The 15,890-nt window shown below is 52.3% G+C and overlaps 1 protein-coding gene across 2 annotated transcripts in view; it reads left to right on the top strand.

Moving 5' to 3' along the window:
- Window positions 1-1,456: 1,456 nt before the first annotated feature.
- CRMP1 (collapsin response mediator protein 1) overlaps window positions 1,457-15,890 on the top strand; it is a 51,654-nt gene continuing 37,220 nt past the window's right edge. The window contains exon 1 of one of the 2 annotated variants that reach the window (XM_067298244.1): window positions 1,457-1,828. In XM_067298244.1, the coding sequence (XP_067154345.1) occupies window positions 1,457-1,828 (372 nt within the window). Of the gene's footprint in view, window positions 1,829-4,208; window positions 4,475-15,890 lie in introns of those variants that run through there. The other variant, XM_067298243.1, reaches the window with a different exon arrangement.

The raw sequence follows: 15,890 nt of genomic DNA, 5'->3' as shown, positions 1-15,890 counted from the left end.
GGAGCGACCCTCCCCGGCGCGGGGACAGCGCGGCCGCCGCAGCGCCGCCCGCCTCGGGGTGCTGAACGGACAGCTCCGCGGGGGCGCCGCGCTCCCGCCGCCGCCGCCGCCGCCGCCGCCGCCGCCGCCGGGCTCCGCGGGGGCGCCCCGGGCTCCGCGGGCTGCTCCGTGGGCCGGGCACCCCGGACGCCGCGGGCTGTTCCGCGGGAGGCGCCCCGGGCTCCGCGGGCTGGGCAGCGCGGTGCGCGGAGCCGACGCGCGGGCGCGGGGTGGCGGTGGCGGTGGCGCCGGGAGGGCTGGCCGCGCAGGCAGCGCCGGCGTTACCGCTTCCGTGTCAGGGCTGGCCGCCTCCGCGATGCCTGCTGCCCCCGCGGCGCGCTGCAGTCTCGCAGCCGCCCCCGGACGCCCTCGCCGTGCCGCCGCGCCGCGGCGGGGGGGCCGGGCACAGCGGTCGGCGGCAGCCGGGCGAGCAGGGTCGGTCTCCCCCCCCGCCCTCCCCCGGGCACCAGCTGCCGCGGCTCGGCACGCACGGCGGGGAGAGGGCAGCGCCAGCTCCCCCTGTCCCGGGGCCTGGGTCTGCCTGTGCTTCCTCCCCCCCGCCCCGCTCTGCGCTCATCGCAGGGGCTCCCGCGGCGGCCGCTGACAGCCCTCGGCTGGGGCGGCCCCCCGGGGGGGGAGCTGGCGGGCCCCGCGTCCCCCCACCCCCTCCCCGAGGGCTGTGCCCCCCCGCCCGGGCAGCGCTGGCCCCCGAGCCGCCGGCGGCACCGCCGCAGCCTCCTCCTGCAGAGGAAGGGGAGGGGGGAGTGTGAGTGTGCGAAGTGGGAGAAACTCCATTCGGCTCCCTCGGGGGGAGATTTGGGTGTCTTTTTTTTCTTTTTCCTTCTTCTGTTTTTTTTTTTCCTTCCCCCGAAGCCACGTAGCTGCAGGTGACGGGTGATCTCTCCGGCGGGCCCGCCAGGAAGGACCCTGCGCGCACGGGCTGCGTGTGCAGGCGAGGGACTCCCCCCTCCCCTCCCTCCCGCCCCCCGGCTCATTCTTTATACCGGGGGAGCGTGTGCACTGCGGTCCTTGCTCTGGGATTGCTGCTTCTCTTCCCATTCGTCAAGGGCTTTCCAATCACCTGCCACTGCCACCCTCTCCTCTCCTCTCTTTGTACTTTATTTTCACGTGTTCTTTACTAACACGGCTATTTTTAAATTCCGCTTGGATTTATTTCTTTCTCTTTCTTTTTTTCTTTCCTTTTTTTTTCTTGCAGGGGGTGGATGGGGGGAGGGAGGTTAACGTTTGCATCTCCCTAAGGGAAAGATCCCACCAGCCAACCCAGCTCCACCACTGCTGCATCCATCCATTCATTTTTATGGTCACTAGCAGCCTATCCCGGTAGTGGAAGGTGCAGAGAAGAGGGAGGCAGAAAGAGAGAGAGAGCGGGAGGGAGGGAGAGATCCGGACAGCGAGAATGGCCGAGAGAAAGAGGAACTGGAATAAAGAAGATGACCTGCCTGTATATCTAGCCAGGCCGGGTACGACAGCCCAGACGCCGCGGCAGAAATACGGGGGGATGTTCGCCTCTGTGGAGGGGGCCTACGAGAACAAAACCATCGACTTCGACGCCTACAGCGTGGGGAAGAAGGGGTCCCGGACCCCGCGGAGCGGCAGCCGGCACGACATGCTGGACGGAGGGGACAATTACAGCGAGACCGCCAGCGACATCAGCGAGGTCTCCGGCTCCGTGATCAGCTCCCCGGGGGACCGGGAGGACAAGACCCCGGGCGTGGAGATCCGCTACCCCATGGGGAAGGAGCTGCTGCAGGGCCACGACAATGGGCAGGTACGTGAGACCGGGGCCGGGGCCGGGGCCGGGGCCCTGCTCGCCGGCGAGCCCCGCTGCAGAGCCCCTCTGCGGCGTGCCGGGGGCATCACCGTGCCGGGGCGGCCGCGGGGCAGGGGCCGGGGCCGGCTCCGCGGGGGAGTTTGGGCACGGCAGGCCGAGTAGGCACGGCCTCCCCCCGCCCCTTTCCCGGCACGGTGATGCTGGAGGAAGAGCCCGTCCGGCCCACGCCAGGACCGTGAACTGTCTCACTTGCCTCAGCTTGCGGCGCGGGGAGGGAGCCCCAGCAATGGTTTCCCTTTGTAAGCCATGGCGGTGAGTTTCCTCCGTTTTCCTTCCTGCCGGCGGAGCGCTGCACGTGCCGGGGGGCGGGGGCGGCCCGCGCCCCCTCCGGGGCCGCCGCCCGGGACGGGGCCGGCGGCGGAACAAAGCGCAGCGCCCCCGGCCCGGCCCCGCCGCGTCCCGCCGCCGCCGCCGGGAAGAGCCCGGGTGCCGGGCCCGGGCCCCGCGCGGCCCTGGCTGCCCCCACCGCCCCCTCGCCCCAGGCTCCCCTCCTGCAGCCCCGTGCGCTTTCACCGTCTCCCCGGGGCCTTCTGAAACCTTTGCCCAAGGGTTTCCCACCTCTCCGGCCGCAGCCTGGGAACGTACTGGAGACAAGGGAAAAGCCAGGCCCGTGGGGCTGGCTAGCAGGAGCCCCTGCCAGGTGTGCTGCTCTGTCTTGCCCCTGCCAGGCTCGCTTCTCCGTCTTACCCTGGATAGGGCACGCAAGCCGGAGGCAGACCACGGGGGTGGCTCCCCAAGGAATGGAGACTGTGAATGGTTTCCCCTTATAAATAAATGTGGCCTTGCAGTGATGTCCCTGCTCAATACAGCCACTTTGCACTACATCATAGATACATCCTTTCCTTTAGCACCCAGCCTGGAGGCTCTATGGCCTGTCCATGCTCTGCCCTTCTGACAAGCTAAACCAAGAGTTTTCATTCTTTTCTCCCACTCTTCAGTTGCAGCATGAGTGGGGTGCTGGCCTGGTCCCCGTGGGGCTGGGGCAGGGCATGGGGTGCAGCTGGGGAGTGCCTGCTGCGCTGTGTGTGCTGGGGAGAACCAGTAGCGCCAGGCTGGGCATGGCACCTGCGCTGTCTCCGCTTGATTGCAATGACCTCGGCGTCACCTATAGCGGCTGCCACCTGCAGTGCAGTTGTCTCTTTCCCGGCTCACAGTAACCCCGGCTTCCTTCCCTCCAGCCACCCCCAGGTGGTGGGGGGCCAGGGCACACCCCGAGTGTCCCCTTCCCCCTTGCTCTGGGTCCTCTGGATGCCCTCCTTGCTCCTCAGGGCTGCTACTTGGTCCAGCCTGGGACCCAGGGGGGGGTGGCCAGGCGTTATGTGCTACCTTTCCAGGTCTCACTGTGCTTCCAAAGTTGTCTGGCTCTGGATTGGACTGGGAGGTGGGGTGGGGGATTGGGGGAGATGGGGTGTAAAATAGGCAATATATGATTAGTGGCCGAGGAAGGTGCACTGTAAGCCACATGCTTGCCCGCATTGGGGGTCAGGGTTTTCTTGCAAACCCTCAACAGCCATTTCAGGGGAGAAGTGTCAGGGATGTGGCATGGGTGGGAGATACCTTGCATGTGTGTGTACTGGGTGTGTGTGTGTGCAGCTGGCTCCTTTCTGCTGGGAAGGGCAGTAACTTGGGGGCAGGTGCGCAGTGCCTTGGACCCTTTCTGCGGTTGCACGCGGAGCCTTAGTCAGGCACAGGGCAAGGGGGAAGGCATTCTGAGTCGGAGAGATGGAAAGGTTTCAATCAGCAGTGTGTTTCCTCTTCTGTGGCTGCTGGCATAGTGTCCACCTGGCCCGGCCTGGCTGTGCTGGGTTGTGCCAGGGGGTCGGGACAGAATGGGGCAGTGCCATGGGGGGGAGCATGGCTGTGCCATCGGGGGCTGTGCCAGGGAGGCAGAGCGGGGCTGTGTCACAGGGGAGCAGTGCCATGGGGGCAGAGTGGGGCTGTGCTGTCGGGGGGCAGTGCCATCGGGGGGCAGTGCCATCGCCATGTGCTGTCCACCAGGACCCCCCCCTCGCCGGGGTACCCCCAGACCCCCCCGCGGCCCCCCCCGCGTGGGACCCGCCAAGGCCCCGCAGCGTGCGAGGAGGGCGGCGGCGGCGGCGGCGCGGGGCGCGGGGGAGCGGCGTTGCCAGCGCCGGCGTGGGAGGGGGCTGAGGCTGGATTGATGGGCTGGGTAGGGGGGGCAGGGGGACAGGAGGGAAGGAAACGCTTCCTGGGTTGAGCCGAGCGAATCCTGCTCCGACCTGCAGCCGGGAGGGCGCTGCTGCCGCCTGGAGAAGCAGCTCTCGCCGACCCCCCCCCCGGGAGCCGCGTCCCTGTTTTATTGCAGCCGGAAAAAAGGTGCTAGGTTTGCCTGGCTCCCCTCCTCCGGGCGAGGAAACTTTGACTCCATTACACAGCTCTCCCTCGGTCGCCCCCTCCCGCCCCACCCCATCACCCGCACAGGCTCTGAATTACTATTCTTTTTACTATTATTACCATTTTTTTGTTTCGCTCGGGTTGGTTCCCGGGGTGTGTTGCGTGCGCCCGGCGCGAGCAAGAGCCGACATGTCTTACCAGGGCAAGAAGAGCATCCCCCACATAACGGTAAGCGGATGCCGCACGCAGCGAGCCGCGGAGTCGCTGCCCTGGCTCCTTTGTTAGCGGGGCGCGAGGCGGGCGCGCAGCGGCCGCGCAGTGTCCCCGCGCAGCCCTCCGCGGCGGCGGCGGCGGCGGCGGTGGGGCTCGGCGGGCCGGTGATGGCGGCGGGGAGCCCGCAGGGGAGGGCAGGCTGCGGGATTGCGGCCGAGGCTTCCCGGGGCTGGGCGGATGCGGGCTCCGGTGCCCTCTCCTCCTCCTCCTCCTTGAGCTCGGGGCTGGGAGCAGGAAAGTGCAGATTTCCTCCGTCCCTCCATTATTTTATTTTATTTTATTTTATTTTATTTTATTTTATTTTATTTTATTTTATTTTCGTTTTCTCGCCCCCCGCGCAGCCGAGGCTCTCGCCGGCTCGGAAGCGGCGGCGGCGGGGCGGCTCGGGGAGGCGGTGGTTCGCCGCCGGCGGGGCCGGAGCCGCGGCCGCCTCCCGAGGAGCCGGGCCCGGGGAGGCTCGGCCGCCGGGCGAGGCAGAACAAAAGAGGGAGGGGACGAGCTGCAGCACGACGTGCCCCCGCCGCCGCCGCCGCATGCCGGCCCCGGGCAGGGGCAGCGTGAAGCGCCCCGGTGGGGCGAGGGGCGGTGGGGTGGGATGGGCGGGGGGTGAGGGAAGGGGGGAGGTAAGGGGAATGGGTGGGAAAAAACGTGGAAAATCAAAGAGCGCCATGATGCCAGCATCAACACCTCTGCGCGCTATTAATACATCAGCGTGGTGGGGCTCAGAAGTAAAAGAGTTAATATCACACCCATCCTCTTCCTATCTGCGCCTGTATTCCACTAGACGCTTTCATCCCCAAGCAAGACTACAATAGGTTGTGGTTTCAGTGCCAGAAAGAAAGGATTTGGGTCCTTTGATTCAGTATATTGTTTCCCTTACACACGCCGCGACTGACAGAGGCTGAGGATAAAGAATAGGCAGAGCTGGCGGGGGGGAGGAGGATTTCATGGGAAATCTCACCCGCTTGGCCCCACAGAGCCTTCCCCAGCCCCTGTGTCATCCTGGAGGCCAGGCCCGGTTTCCTTTCTCCAGGCCACATCGGCAGGAGCCGAGTCACTGCTGCAGTGGCGCAAGGGGCAGAGATGAAAGGGGAAGCGGGATGAACTCGAAAGAGGCTTTGGTTCTTTGAGCTTTTCCTGGAAAGCTGGCACCATTCAGGGTGTCTGGAAGCAGGTCAAGTTTTAATAGACAGAGAGTGGGTTAATGTGTGGGTGTGGTGACTTAAGCAAACCTGATGGAGATTGGAGGGACAGATTTTTAAGAATGCTCTTTACCTCAGGAGATGGTGAAATACACTTTTGAGGAGTTATTTTAGCCAGTGTTATGATATTTGCAAACACCTTGGGGCCTTCTCATTAGTAAAAAAAAAAAAAAATCCTTTAACCAGAGTATTTGGACAGCAGTGGAACAGTCCCCTTCTAAAGGAGGATTTTACTGTACCAAACTGGTGCATACATACAGTTTTACATGATCAACAGGTAGTATTGCCCAGTGGCCAAGGCCTGAGCCTGGATGTTGCAATGACTCTTTGGGTGACCGCTCTTTTCACCATGGGCCTCATCGGCTCCTGTGACTTGTCGTAATGCAGGTACCTCTTTGCTCACCAGCCTTTTCCCCTGCCCTGGGGAGGGCACTGACTGCGCTCTGCATGTGCATCGTGCTCAGGGTAATGGCTGAACCTTTATTTGCAGCAGGAGTGCGAAGGTTCCCATCCATAGCTAGCTGTTTGCTGTCCAGTTTGGAGTAAAAGAAGAAACTAAAAGAGTTAAAAGTGTTTGCCTTGGAATCAAGAGTTCATTTTAATCTTTTCACTTTTTTCCAATTTCCTTTTCTGGGCGGGTGAGAGGATGGCTCACAAAAAGAACCCCTGCCTCTTCTCTTTGAAATGGGATGTGTTGAAGTGTCTATAGATGAATATTCATTAAGGCTAGTGTGGAGTTTTATGACCAAATGAAAGGCATAAATTAACATTAGTGAAGCTGGTAGGCATCAGACATGGATTGCCTTTTTTATTTTAATGTTTTACACTCTGTCCCTTCTTCCCCTCCAGCAAAAGCAAATCAGACACTCTGTGTTATGCCTCGTGCACACTTCCCATCCCAGGACAGCCCTCAGGATCTGTCTGCATGTTCTGAGAGCCCTGTTCCAGTGTGGTAAATTAGATATTTTATCCTGCCACTAAGGAAACACATGGCAGCTTCAAGACTGGTGGGCTCTCAGTAAATGTGATAGCTCTGTAAAGTTATGTAACTACAACAGCAAAGAACAAATCATATAAAAATATCATTTGATTCTGCACTTAATGTTCCCCCAGCTCCTGCTTTTTGGATCTACACCAGCCCCTGGGCTTATTGAAATATTTATATAATATGCATAAAATATATGTGTAAAAAAAGAGATTTCTGATTGAAATAGTATGAAACTCATTATTGATGGTGTCCTGTGTACTGATATTTGGCTGTGGATTTTTGCATACTAAACTTGCATTCCTCACATAGGGGCCAGGAGGCCTCCTGAGCGTACAAGGGAAATAGCACACAGCATCTGATGCTAGGCCAGTTTTGGCAGGCAGCGGGGTCTTCAGCAGACTGCGGTCGGTGCATTGACAACCAAACAGGAATCCTTTACGAAGCACACCCATGCCAAAGGCAGTCTCTGCAGTCAGTGCTAGCTGAAACTTCCCTCTGGGAGTTTGCTCTGGGTCAGGTCTGCAGCATCAGGAATTTTGGGAAGGAAGAAGTAGGGGAAGGTTTCAGCTCTGACTTTGCCTCACCTCCTGACCCCTTCAGGCTATCAGCAATGCCTGGCTGATATCCCCTTCACCCCTTCCTCCCTGAAGTGGCTCGATTCCCTTCTCCCATTTCTCCTAGAAGTGCCTAGGACAACAGAGACACTGTGTTTCAGATAGGCCCCTGTTTACACAGACCAGCTCCCTGCTCTCATGTGCTGAATCTGCCTGTGCTTTTCATTTCAGCCCCTGAAAATTCACGTCTTGCAATTTGTCCTGTTTGTGACTCTCCTCCTTCCCCTCCAGCTCCTCTCTTTGTCCCCCTCCCCAGCATCCTGAGCTGGTGTTGGCTAAGCCCCAGGACTCCTCTAGTGTAGAGTGCTATTCAGTTGTGAGTCAGACTGGAGAAATCAGTTGCTTTCACTTTGGGAAGAGCCTCTGTCTTTTTCTTTGAAGCCCCAAGAAAACTTCTGGGTGATGTAAAATAATGATACACTGAAGCAATAAGTGTAAGCACTTCCAGTCACATCCTCTGCACTGCGCTGAAGTCCTTGGAGGGGGGGTCTCACCTCCCTGGTTCAGGAGTACTAGGTGGGGAGGGGATGGTATGTAAGGAGAAAGGATGGCCAACAATGCATCTGCAGAAGCATATTTCTCAGTATGCGTAGGACAGCCAGCCGTCACAACCATTTCTGAGGTCTTTTTCTGCACACGGTCACAACCCTTTGTGCATCAGTTCTGCAGCCATGCTCTCATGAAGACCAGATTCTCCAGGATGCATTCCCATTGCTTTTAATTTTGCTCTTACACCTCTCCTGTGTATTATGGGGAATCAGTGCTGGGGATGACACTGAAATATTTGTTGCATATTATTTTGCCTTTTGTGTTTTGGTAGTTTTTCAGGCATTTAAGCTAAGGTCTCAGCCCAGATGAACTCAGAATTATGTTATATACAGAGCACACATAAAGAAAGCATGTGGAATGCAAAATGTGCTTTACAGGACTAGTTAGTTCCAACACTGATTGCAACCATTAAAACATAGTCAGAGTGAGCTCAGTGAAGAGGAGGTGTGAAGACTACTGTGCAAAGGGAAAACAGTCAAATGCAAATGCAAGGAGGGATAGGGAAGAGAAGGGAGTGGTATTTCTGGGAATGGTCCAAGAGTTGGCACTTGAATGGGGGAAGGAGGTGCTGGGTCCTGAGCTGGCAGACTGTAAGACATGGGGAGACAGAGAGCCCAAAGATGACATGTAACAGAGGAAGGGTCTCACTATTGAGCTCAGAAAGTAAAGAGAAGAATTGGAACTGTATAAGAAAAAGAAGCAGATGTGAAAAAAACGAAGAGAGGGTGGAGAAATTCAGAGGAGTGGGCACAGTGAATAATTTTAGTTTTAGCCTTTTGAATTGATTAATGTGAAGAGAGCTGAGAAGTAAACGGGCTTCAGCTGATGTAGCAGAATACTTTGAGAGAAGGGAAAAAGCACTGGTCTGTTTTTTTCCTGTGTGAGACGCATTGGTCTCAATCTCACTACATAGGGTCAAGACAGGTAGCTTTCTGTTTGGTCTGAGTAAAGTGCTGGGGTAATGTAAGGTGTTCTGATGTGAAACACCAGCAACGTGTGAGCAGCCAGTTTTTTAGCAAACTCACTTTGGACACCAAGGGTGACATTTCCTAGAAATCTGAGGCATGGTGAATAAACACCAGGAATGGGGAATTTAAGCCCTGGTTTGAATATGGATCTATTTCATATCTCCCATGGCCATGCTATTTTCTCACCTACCTTTATTTAACAATATGAAGCTACATACAGACTGGTGTGTGACTTGATGAAAGTGTTTGGAAAGTCTCCTTTGTGCTGGGCATGGGAAAATTTTCTCACTCAAAGACAATGTTAGAATTTCTCACATGTTGGTGCAGGATTTATCCTGATGTTTGTTCTGTTTTAAAACACCTAGGCCTGGAATTTGTAGATCACTTCTAGCTCTCGAATATGTGTTTAATACACAAAGTTCCTTCTTTTCCATCAGTAGCTGTTTAAGAGACTTGGTCCTTCTCAGTTTACCTCTCTGCTCTGAGCATTTGTGAATTCACATAGTGTACTGTACTGGACTTGAACTTGGCAGCTCTGGAGATGCTTTAGCTGGTTTGATAGAAGTCATTCACCTAACAAATAGCAGGAGTTGCTTAAACATATCATCCCATATTGTTCTTGCTCTACTGAATCCCCTAGGATACTCAGTCAGATTGACTAGCTCTTCAAAACCAAGTATATCTAGAAGAATGTCTCACCAGGACCTAGTAACTCAGACTGATGACACATGAGATCAGGTGTTTCTCACTCTGGCAGTTCAAGGAGCTGCCATCTCAAGCTCCTGCTCCTCCCCTCTGTCAGAGGGTTGCTGAGAAATGGAGATGGTCCCGACAAGAGCTATCAAAATGCTGCAGAGCCTGCAGCACATGGTGCACAAGGAGAGAGTGAAGGTGCGGGACTTGTTCAGTGGCCTCTTGAAGGGGACTCACAAAGATGGAATCAAGCTCCTCTTGGCAGTGGCATGTGGTGACACATGCTGCAGTGGTCATAAATTTCAGCTTTAAGACATAGCTTCTTTAGGAGGGTCAGCACTACAGCGCTGGAATGAGTATCCAGGAAAGCTGTGAACTCTTCATCTTATAGGTTTTGAGGACTGAGCTGGACCTGATCTAGTGCTGGCAATAGTCGTAGGAGCAGGTTGGACAGTCAAGCAGCAGGCTGGACTTCCAAACACTGTTTTTATGATTCTGTGATAAGACTTTTTCTTTCCTTTTTCTATGGGAGAGTGTGCCCTTGTTTCTCTTCTATGAGAAGTCTGGTGTCTTAAATTACATTCACAGTAGGTCTTTTCAGTGGCATTTCTATGGAGATCGAAACCTTTGGCAGAGGGACAGAAAGAACAGTTCAGGGCAGTGCTTTCTTTAACTACCACAGCAAGTTTGTCAGTCAATGCCCTTAGCTGTGCACACCAGTGTTTTCAGCATCATGGTTACTGCCAGTGGGAACTGAACTGCATTTTGCTGGAAGCCATGCAGGTTTGGAAAGGGAACAGTTGCTATCTGGGAAGACAACTGATGCAGTGAGGTGGTTGTTCAGGAGGTCTGAATCTCCCCCTCCCAAGTGCTGAGAGTGACCACTGAGAATGCACCACCTTCCTGACAGGAGTGAGGGGCCAGTTTTCTGATATGCCTTTTTTTCTTTCATAAACAAGTTCATACAAGAAATGAAAGTGAGAAGCTTCATTTTCTTTTGTGGCGGAGGGAGGTAAGGGAGCCCCTTGGCTTGTGAAGCACCCAGGCATTGTGAGAGTTAATTTGGGATAAATTCCTCGCTATTTTTGTAGGTATGAGAGAGATGGAACTGAGATGAGCAGGAAAATTCGCAGGTTTCTAATCTTGATGCATGTAAAGATGGTGGCATTGTCCCTTGGGACAGCGATACTTCAGGTTTACTTTTCCTTGTCACTTGACGACCTTGTTGCAAGATGAAGTTTAGAACTGTAGGATGTATCTGGATGAGGTTTATGGGCCTCAGTTCTTATGTTTGTAAAGAGTAAAAAATGCCTTCACCGATTTTAGTAAAATCTACATTCTGTGTAAAATCTTTTCCTCAGTGTAATAGTGAGGACACAAGTAAAGAGGATAACCTTAGGCCACCCTGTGTGTGGCTCGCTAGAGGACTACACAGAGCGCTCAGAGGAGAGAGGCTGCAGAAGGGTGATTCATGGACCAGGGCTAGGAGGTGGAGCAGCAAGCATAGTGACTTGCTATGACTTAAAGAAAAAGTTGATCTGCGAGGCAACATGACTGTAAAAAGTGCCTAAGTGCATACAATATATATCTATATCCACTGCATTTAGCTGATCATGAATTACCATTTCTAACATCTTATTCAAAGACGTTTTCCATTATTCTGTTTCTCTTGCATCCAGCTCCTCTGCCAGAAAACGAGTTCCTACTCCTTATGCTCTGAGCCAAATTCCATCCACGTATAAAGCTGCTGACTGGTGCATCCTGGTAACCTGATGCAGGTTTCTGAGTAGAGCTTAGATAAAACCAGTCTTTGATTCAGTGGCTCATGCAGCTAGCTTTGCTGAATTGTTATATTTTCCCCTCCAAGTTTAACTTTTCCTGTGAATGTCTGGCTGAGATTTTGAAATCAGTTCTAAATGACATAACCTGGGTGTAACCCCAGCGATCAGTATAATGACATCCAATGGGCTCAACCCTCCGGTCCGTACTTTGGTGAAACTCCTCCTGATGCCAGTGAATATTGTCATTAATAAGGTGTCTGTTGTACTGCTATCCTAAAAGCAAAGCAAAGATGACATTTAAAGAGAAGAAAACCCCATGGAGTTTGTAGCTGTAGGAGTAGCCCTTTTAGATTGTATGATTAAGGAGTGAAATTGCTAGCTGAATAAAAAGCGAGGTCTCCAAAGGGGAAACAAAAGGAACATGAGATCTTTTAAATGAATAAACATGAACAAATACATTGGCTACAGACCAAGATACAACATAACTACAATCAACATAATCCTTCCCAAATGAATTGCCATATATAGGAATGCCTTTGTTAAGAAAAGGTTCTTGAAAGCAGGGGTCTCCATTAGTGGGCTAGCAGAAATGATGCCTCAAGGATACAATGATTTGCAACCAATTCCATGAGTTGATTCAAGCATCACCCTAGCTAAAAATTACTTCCTATGGAGAGTAACCTAGACATGAGGATTCCAGCAGAAGGATAACGCTGATTAAAAACAGATCTTCTTTAAGCAGGCAGCACTTTATGAAATCCCATTTACAGCTGTCTTTGATCCTTATGAGAAGGATTTTAAGCAAACATTCCTCTTGGGAAGGATGTCTTTCTTCCTTTGCCATTACGTTAAAAAATGATCCTTATTTGTAAGTACAGTACATTGCTAAAACCAAGGTAACATGACTGTATTGTAGCACATCTGGTTCTGAAACAGGCCAGGTCTGACAACAGACAACCAAATATATGAGCAAAAGAAATCTCTTTTAAGTCTCTTTTTTAGTAGGGGAAATAACTCTGCAAGAAAGAATGTGCAGAAGCACAAAAGGATTCTGAATGTTGACCTCCACTCTCCTTTAGTGGGATTTTGCCTTTGAAAAACTGTTCTCTAGCAAATGTTCATATTGAGATTTTGGTAATCCAGGAGAACACAAACACCAGCCCATGGCTTTTAAACTTTCCCTCTAAAATGGGGATGCCATGTCTGTTCTAACCCTTAGTGGCCTTTTTAAAGACTTAGCAACAAAGGATCCTACCTCTCAAATGCTAAAAAAGTAAAGATGAATGCCTTGGCAGGCTGTGTGATAACATTGCCTAATGCCTTCTTATGTCTACTACATTTAATCTGGCATCTTCTAAACCACACATACTTACAGGCAGAGAACTGGAAATATGGGTGGATTTGGAATTTCAGCTGGTTTCTAACTGCTGTGTAGTGCAAAATCCCTAGTCATCTTCAAGGCCATTGACTAATCTGGATTTTAGAGAATACACACATTGTTGCTCTGGAGATCTAAGGACAATGGTATATTCTATTAAATCCTTAGAATTATGCAAAGGATGAAATTACTTCTAAGAGTGTTTCCTCCTCCTTTATGACCTGAAAAATCAGTGTTGCAAAGGTTTTCTCAGCTGGCAATGGCTGCAACTGCAGCAATAGTGAAAGTTCAAATCCAAGAATGTAGCAATACTGAGATCCATCTGCTGGGTGCGTTATGTGAATTTTGTTGTAGTTAAAATAAATTTCAAAGCAAACTGTGGTTAATTAATATGGCTTGATTTAGATCTGGAGACATTTCATTAATGGAAGACATTTCATTAATGGAAGAAAAGCAAAAATATAATAACATATATCAGAGTTGCAGTCTGGACAGATGCTGCTATTTTATTAAAGCATCACTCTTGCAATCTCATTGAATATTTTTGTATGGTTAGAATAGATTGAGTAAATTCTTTCTCTTTATTTTTCAGGCTCCATCTTGTATAACAGGGGTGTGGTTTTCTTTGAAAAGTGCATGCAAGTGCAGTATAATGGATTTGATACTACAGAGAAATGTGTGTTTTACCATAATGTGTGGTGCACTATATTTTGTCATGATGCACCAGTACGAAATTATATTTGTTCAGTAAATCTTATATCAGAAGGTGGCTGTTTTGTTTCTGCTGTTACTGTGCTTTTCAGCAATTCTAGAAGCCCATTGACAATTGCATCTGTAAAAAACTGTATTTGTATTTTGTGTGTAGTATTTTTAAATACTTCTAGCTCTGAGTGGAAAAGGTGAATATAAAAATGAATAATTTTAAATTTCTTAGTAGTTGTTGCTCTAACATTTCAATCTAACATTTGGATCATATTTTCAAATAAGCCAGAGCTGAGTGTTTTACTGATGAAAGGAATTTGGGATCACGTGTAATTGTAGAGGGCCAGTGCCGAATTCAGGCCCGCAGTGGGGTTCAGACCGTGGTCATCTGGGACAGGTCAGTTCAGAGATCCTGCTTGCCTCTGCTGGGCTTTTTACCATTAGGGAGAATGTGAAAATGTGGATGTAGTTCACAAGAGCTCAGTGGAGCTGATTTGAAAATACACAGTAAAACAGGAAATTTGTACAAACTGCATCCGTCACCGGCTTACAGATGTCTGGTGCTGCTCGTGCTGTCAGGAAAACAATAGTGGTAAGCGAGTAAAAGCTGCGGTCTCCTGCCGGCGCAGCCTGCCCCTCCTCCTGCCGCAAGCGATGCTGAGTTTGTGACCCAGCCTTCCGCTGCCATGAAAATTGCTGTCGTGTCGTGGGCCAAGCTCCGTGGCTTTGCTGCCAGATTAAGCAGGAGAAGCTGGGCTGCGATTAGCAAAACACCGCCAGGAAAGCAGCGCGCAGGGTTTGAAGGCGGATGGCTGCGGATAGGAGGAAGCGCTGTTTCGTGTTCAGCAGAGAGCTGAGCCGCAAGGTGCCGGCGAGGCAGGCGCTCGTAAAATGGAGCTGCGGGAGACACCAGATAGGCATCGCGTGTTGGGCTGATGCTGTGTCACAGCCAGGCACGAGACCCGGAAGCAAACGGCTTTGCTTGGATGCGGTTGCAGCATTGCAGGCAGGGATAGGTGGAGGAGAAGTGTCTCACCTCCAGCACTCCTCAGGAAACGCTGAGCAATTGCACAGGTTTCACGGGTGCTTTCCACATCCCCCGTGCCCATGAGAGCAGGATTTTATCCTTAGGTCAGTTCTGGTGTGTAATAAATTGCTTGCTTTATGTGTTCAGTGTGATATCGCCTCTGTGTTTAGCTGTGCTCCTGCTGTCTGTCCTTGGTGGCTGGAGAGAGGAGTGGGTCTTGGCGACTTTCCTGGGCTTGCATGGGAAGAGCGGAGCCTGCGCTCGGCTCTGGCTGACAGCCGCTTGCGCTAGGCACTGCTGGCCTTGCTTTGCCAAGAGGGGAGGCCAGACAGCACCTCGCTGAACCCCCCTACTCTGAAAACTTCCTAGGGAGCCCCTGAGGCTCAGGAGCCAGGGCACAGGAAGCTGGGATGTGTTAGCAGATGACGATGGTGCAAGCAACCCTATAAAGGTTTTCCCTCTCATCAGCTCCTGAGTTAGCAGTGTGGTGGTGTTTCTAGCGTGAGAGCACCCTGAGGTCATGCTAATGCCTGAGGCCCCGCGGTGCGTCTGCAAGCTAGGCAAAGAAATGCCCTGCCTCCAGGGATTTACAGCTGGGAAGGGGAAATAGGGTCCAGTGCTGCATGATTAATTCATGAGCTTTAGCTCCCCCCTCGCTCCCCCTTCTTTCCCAGGGGTGCTCCGGAGTGTGGCTGTCCTCCTCTCTAGCCTCAAATGCTGTCAGGGAGAAGAGGAGGACTTTGGTCTCTATTTTTTCTGGACATTTGGCACTTGGTAAGAAAACTCCAAGCAGCCTGCCTGACATCAGGCCCCTGGTAAATAATAAATGGCCCCTGACCATGCACAGAAAGGCTGCGTGTCTAGGGAGTCTGACCTACTTTGCAGACCCCATATGTGTCCAGATTTCTGTCCAGGATTTCACTGAAGCAAGTACAGGTGACCTGAAACGGTGTGAGAAGCATCCTGACCCTGGCTGGTGTAACAGCGGTGCAAGATGGCAGAGTCTCTTTGCATTTAACCTTCGTCTCTGTCTGTGCCTGAAACCTGTGCTTAGCATATGGAAAGGGTTGTTTATTCACACGTTGGCTGGGCTGGGCTTTACAGGAAAGTTTATTTCAAAAAGAATTCACCATTGCTTGCCTCACTGTTATTCAGTTATGATTGTATAAATTTTTCCAGCATGTCCATGGAAATGCATCCATATGGATAGATGCATGCAGACATTTGGTACCTCTGCTCTGGCTAGAGACAAGCCACCTCTGGTCTGGAGCAGGGGGGATAAGGCAGGGCCATTTGCTTGGGCACACCGAGGTGTCCATGGGGCACTCAAACTCAGCCTGGGTTGCTTGTGTCCATCAGCACCATCTATGTAAACATATCCTGCTTTGCTTGTACTCATGGCTTGTAGCAATCTGTAACATGTTCTATAAATGCTCTTAAAACGAGCTGGTTGGGAAAAGTTCCAGCAA

The sequence above is a fragment of the Apteryx mantelli genome, chromosome 5, assembly GCF_036417845.1.
Source record: "Apteryx mantelli isolate bAptMan1 chromosome 5, bAptMan1.hap1, whole genome shotgun sequence".
Taxonomy (NCBI): domain Eukaryota; kingdom Metazoa; phylum Chordata; class Aves; order Apterygiformes; family Apterygidae; genus Apteryx; species Apteryx mantelli.
This window is presented reverse-complemented; position numbering and strand designations above follow the sequence as displayed.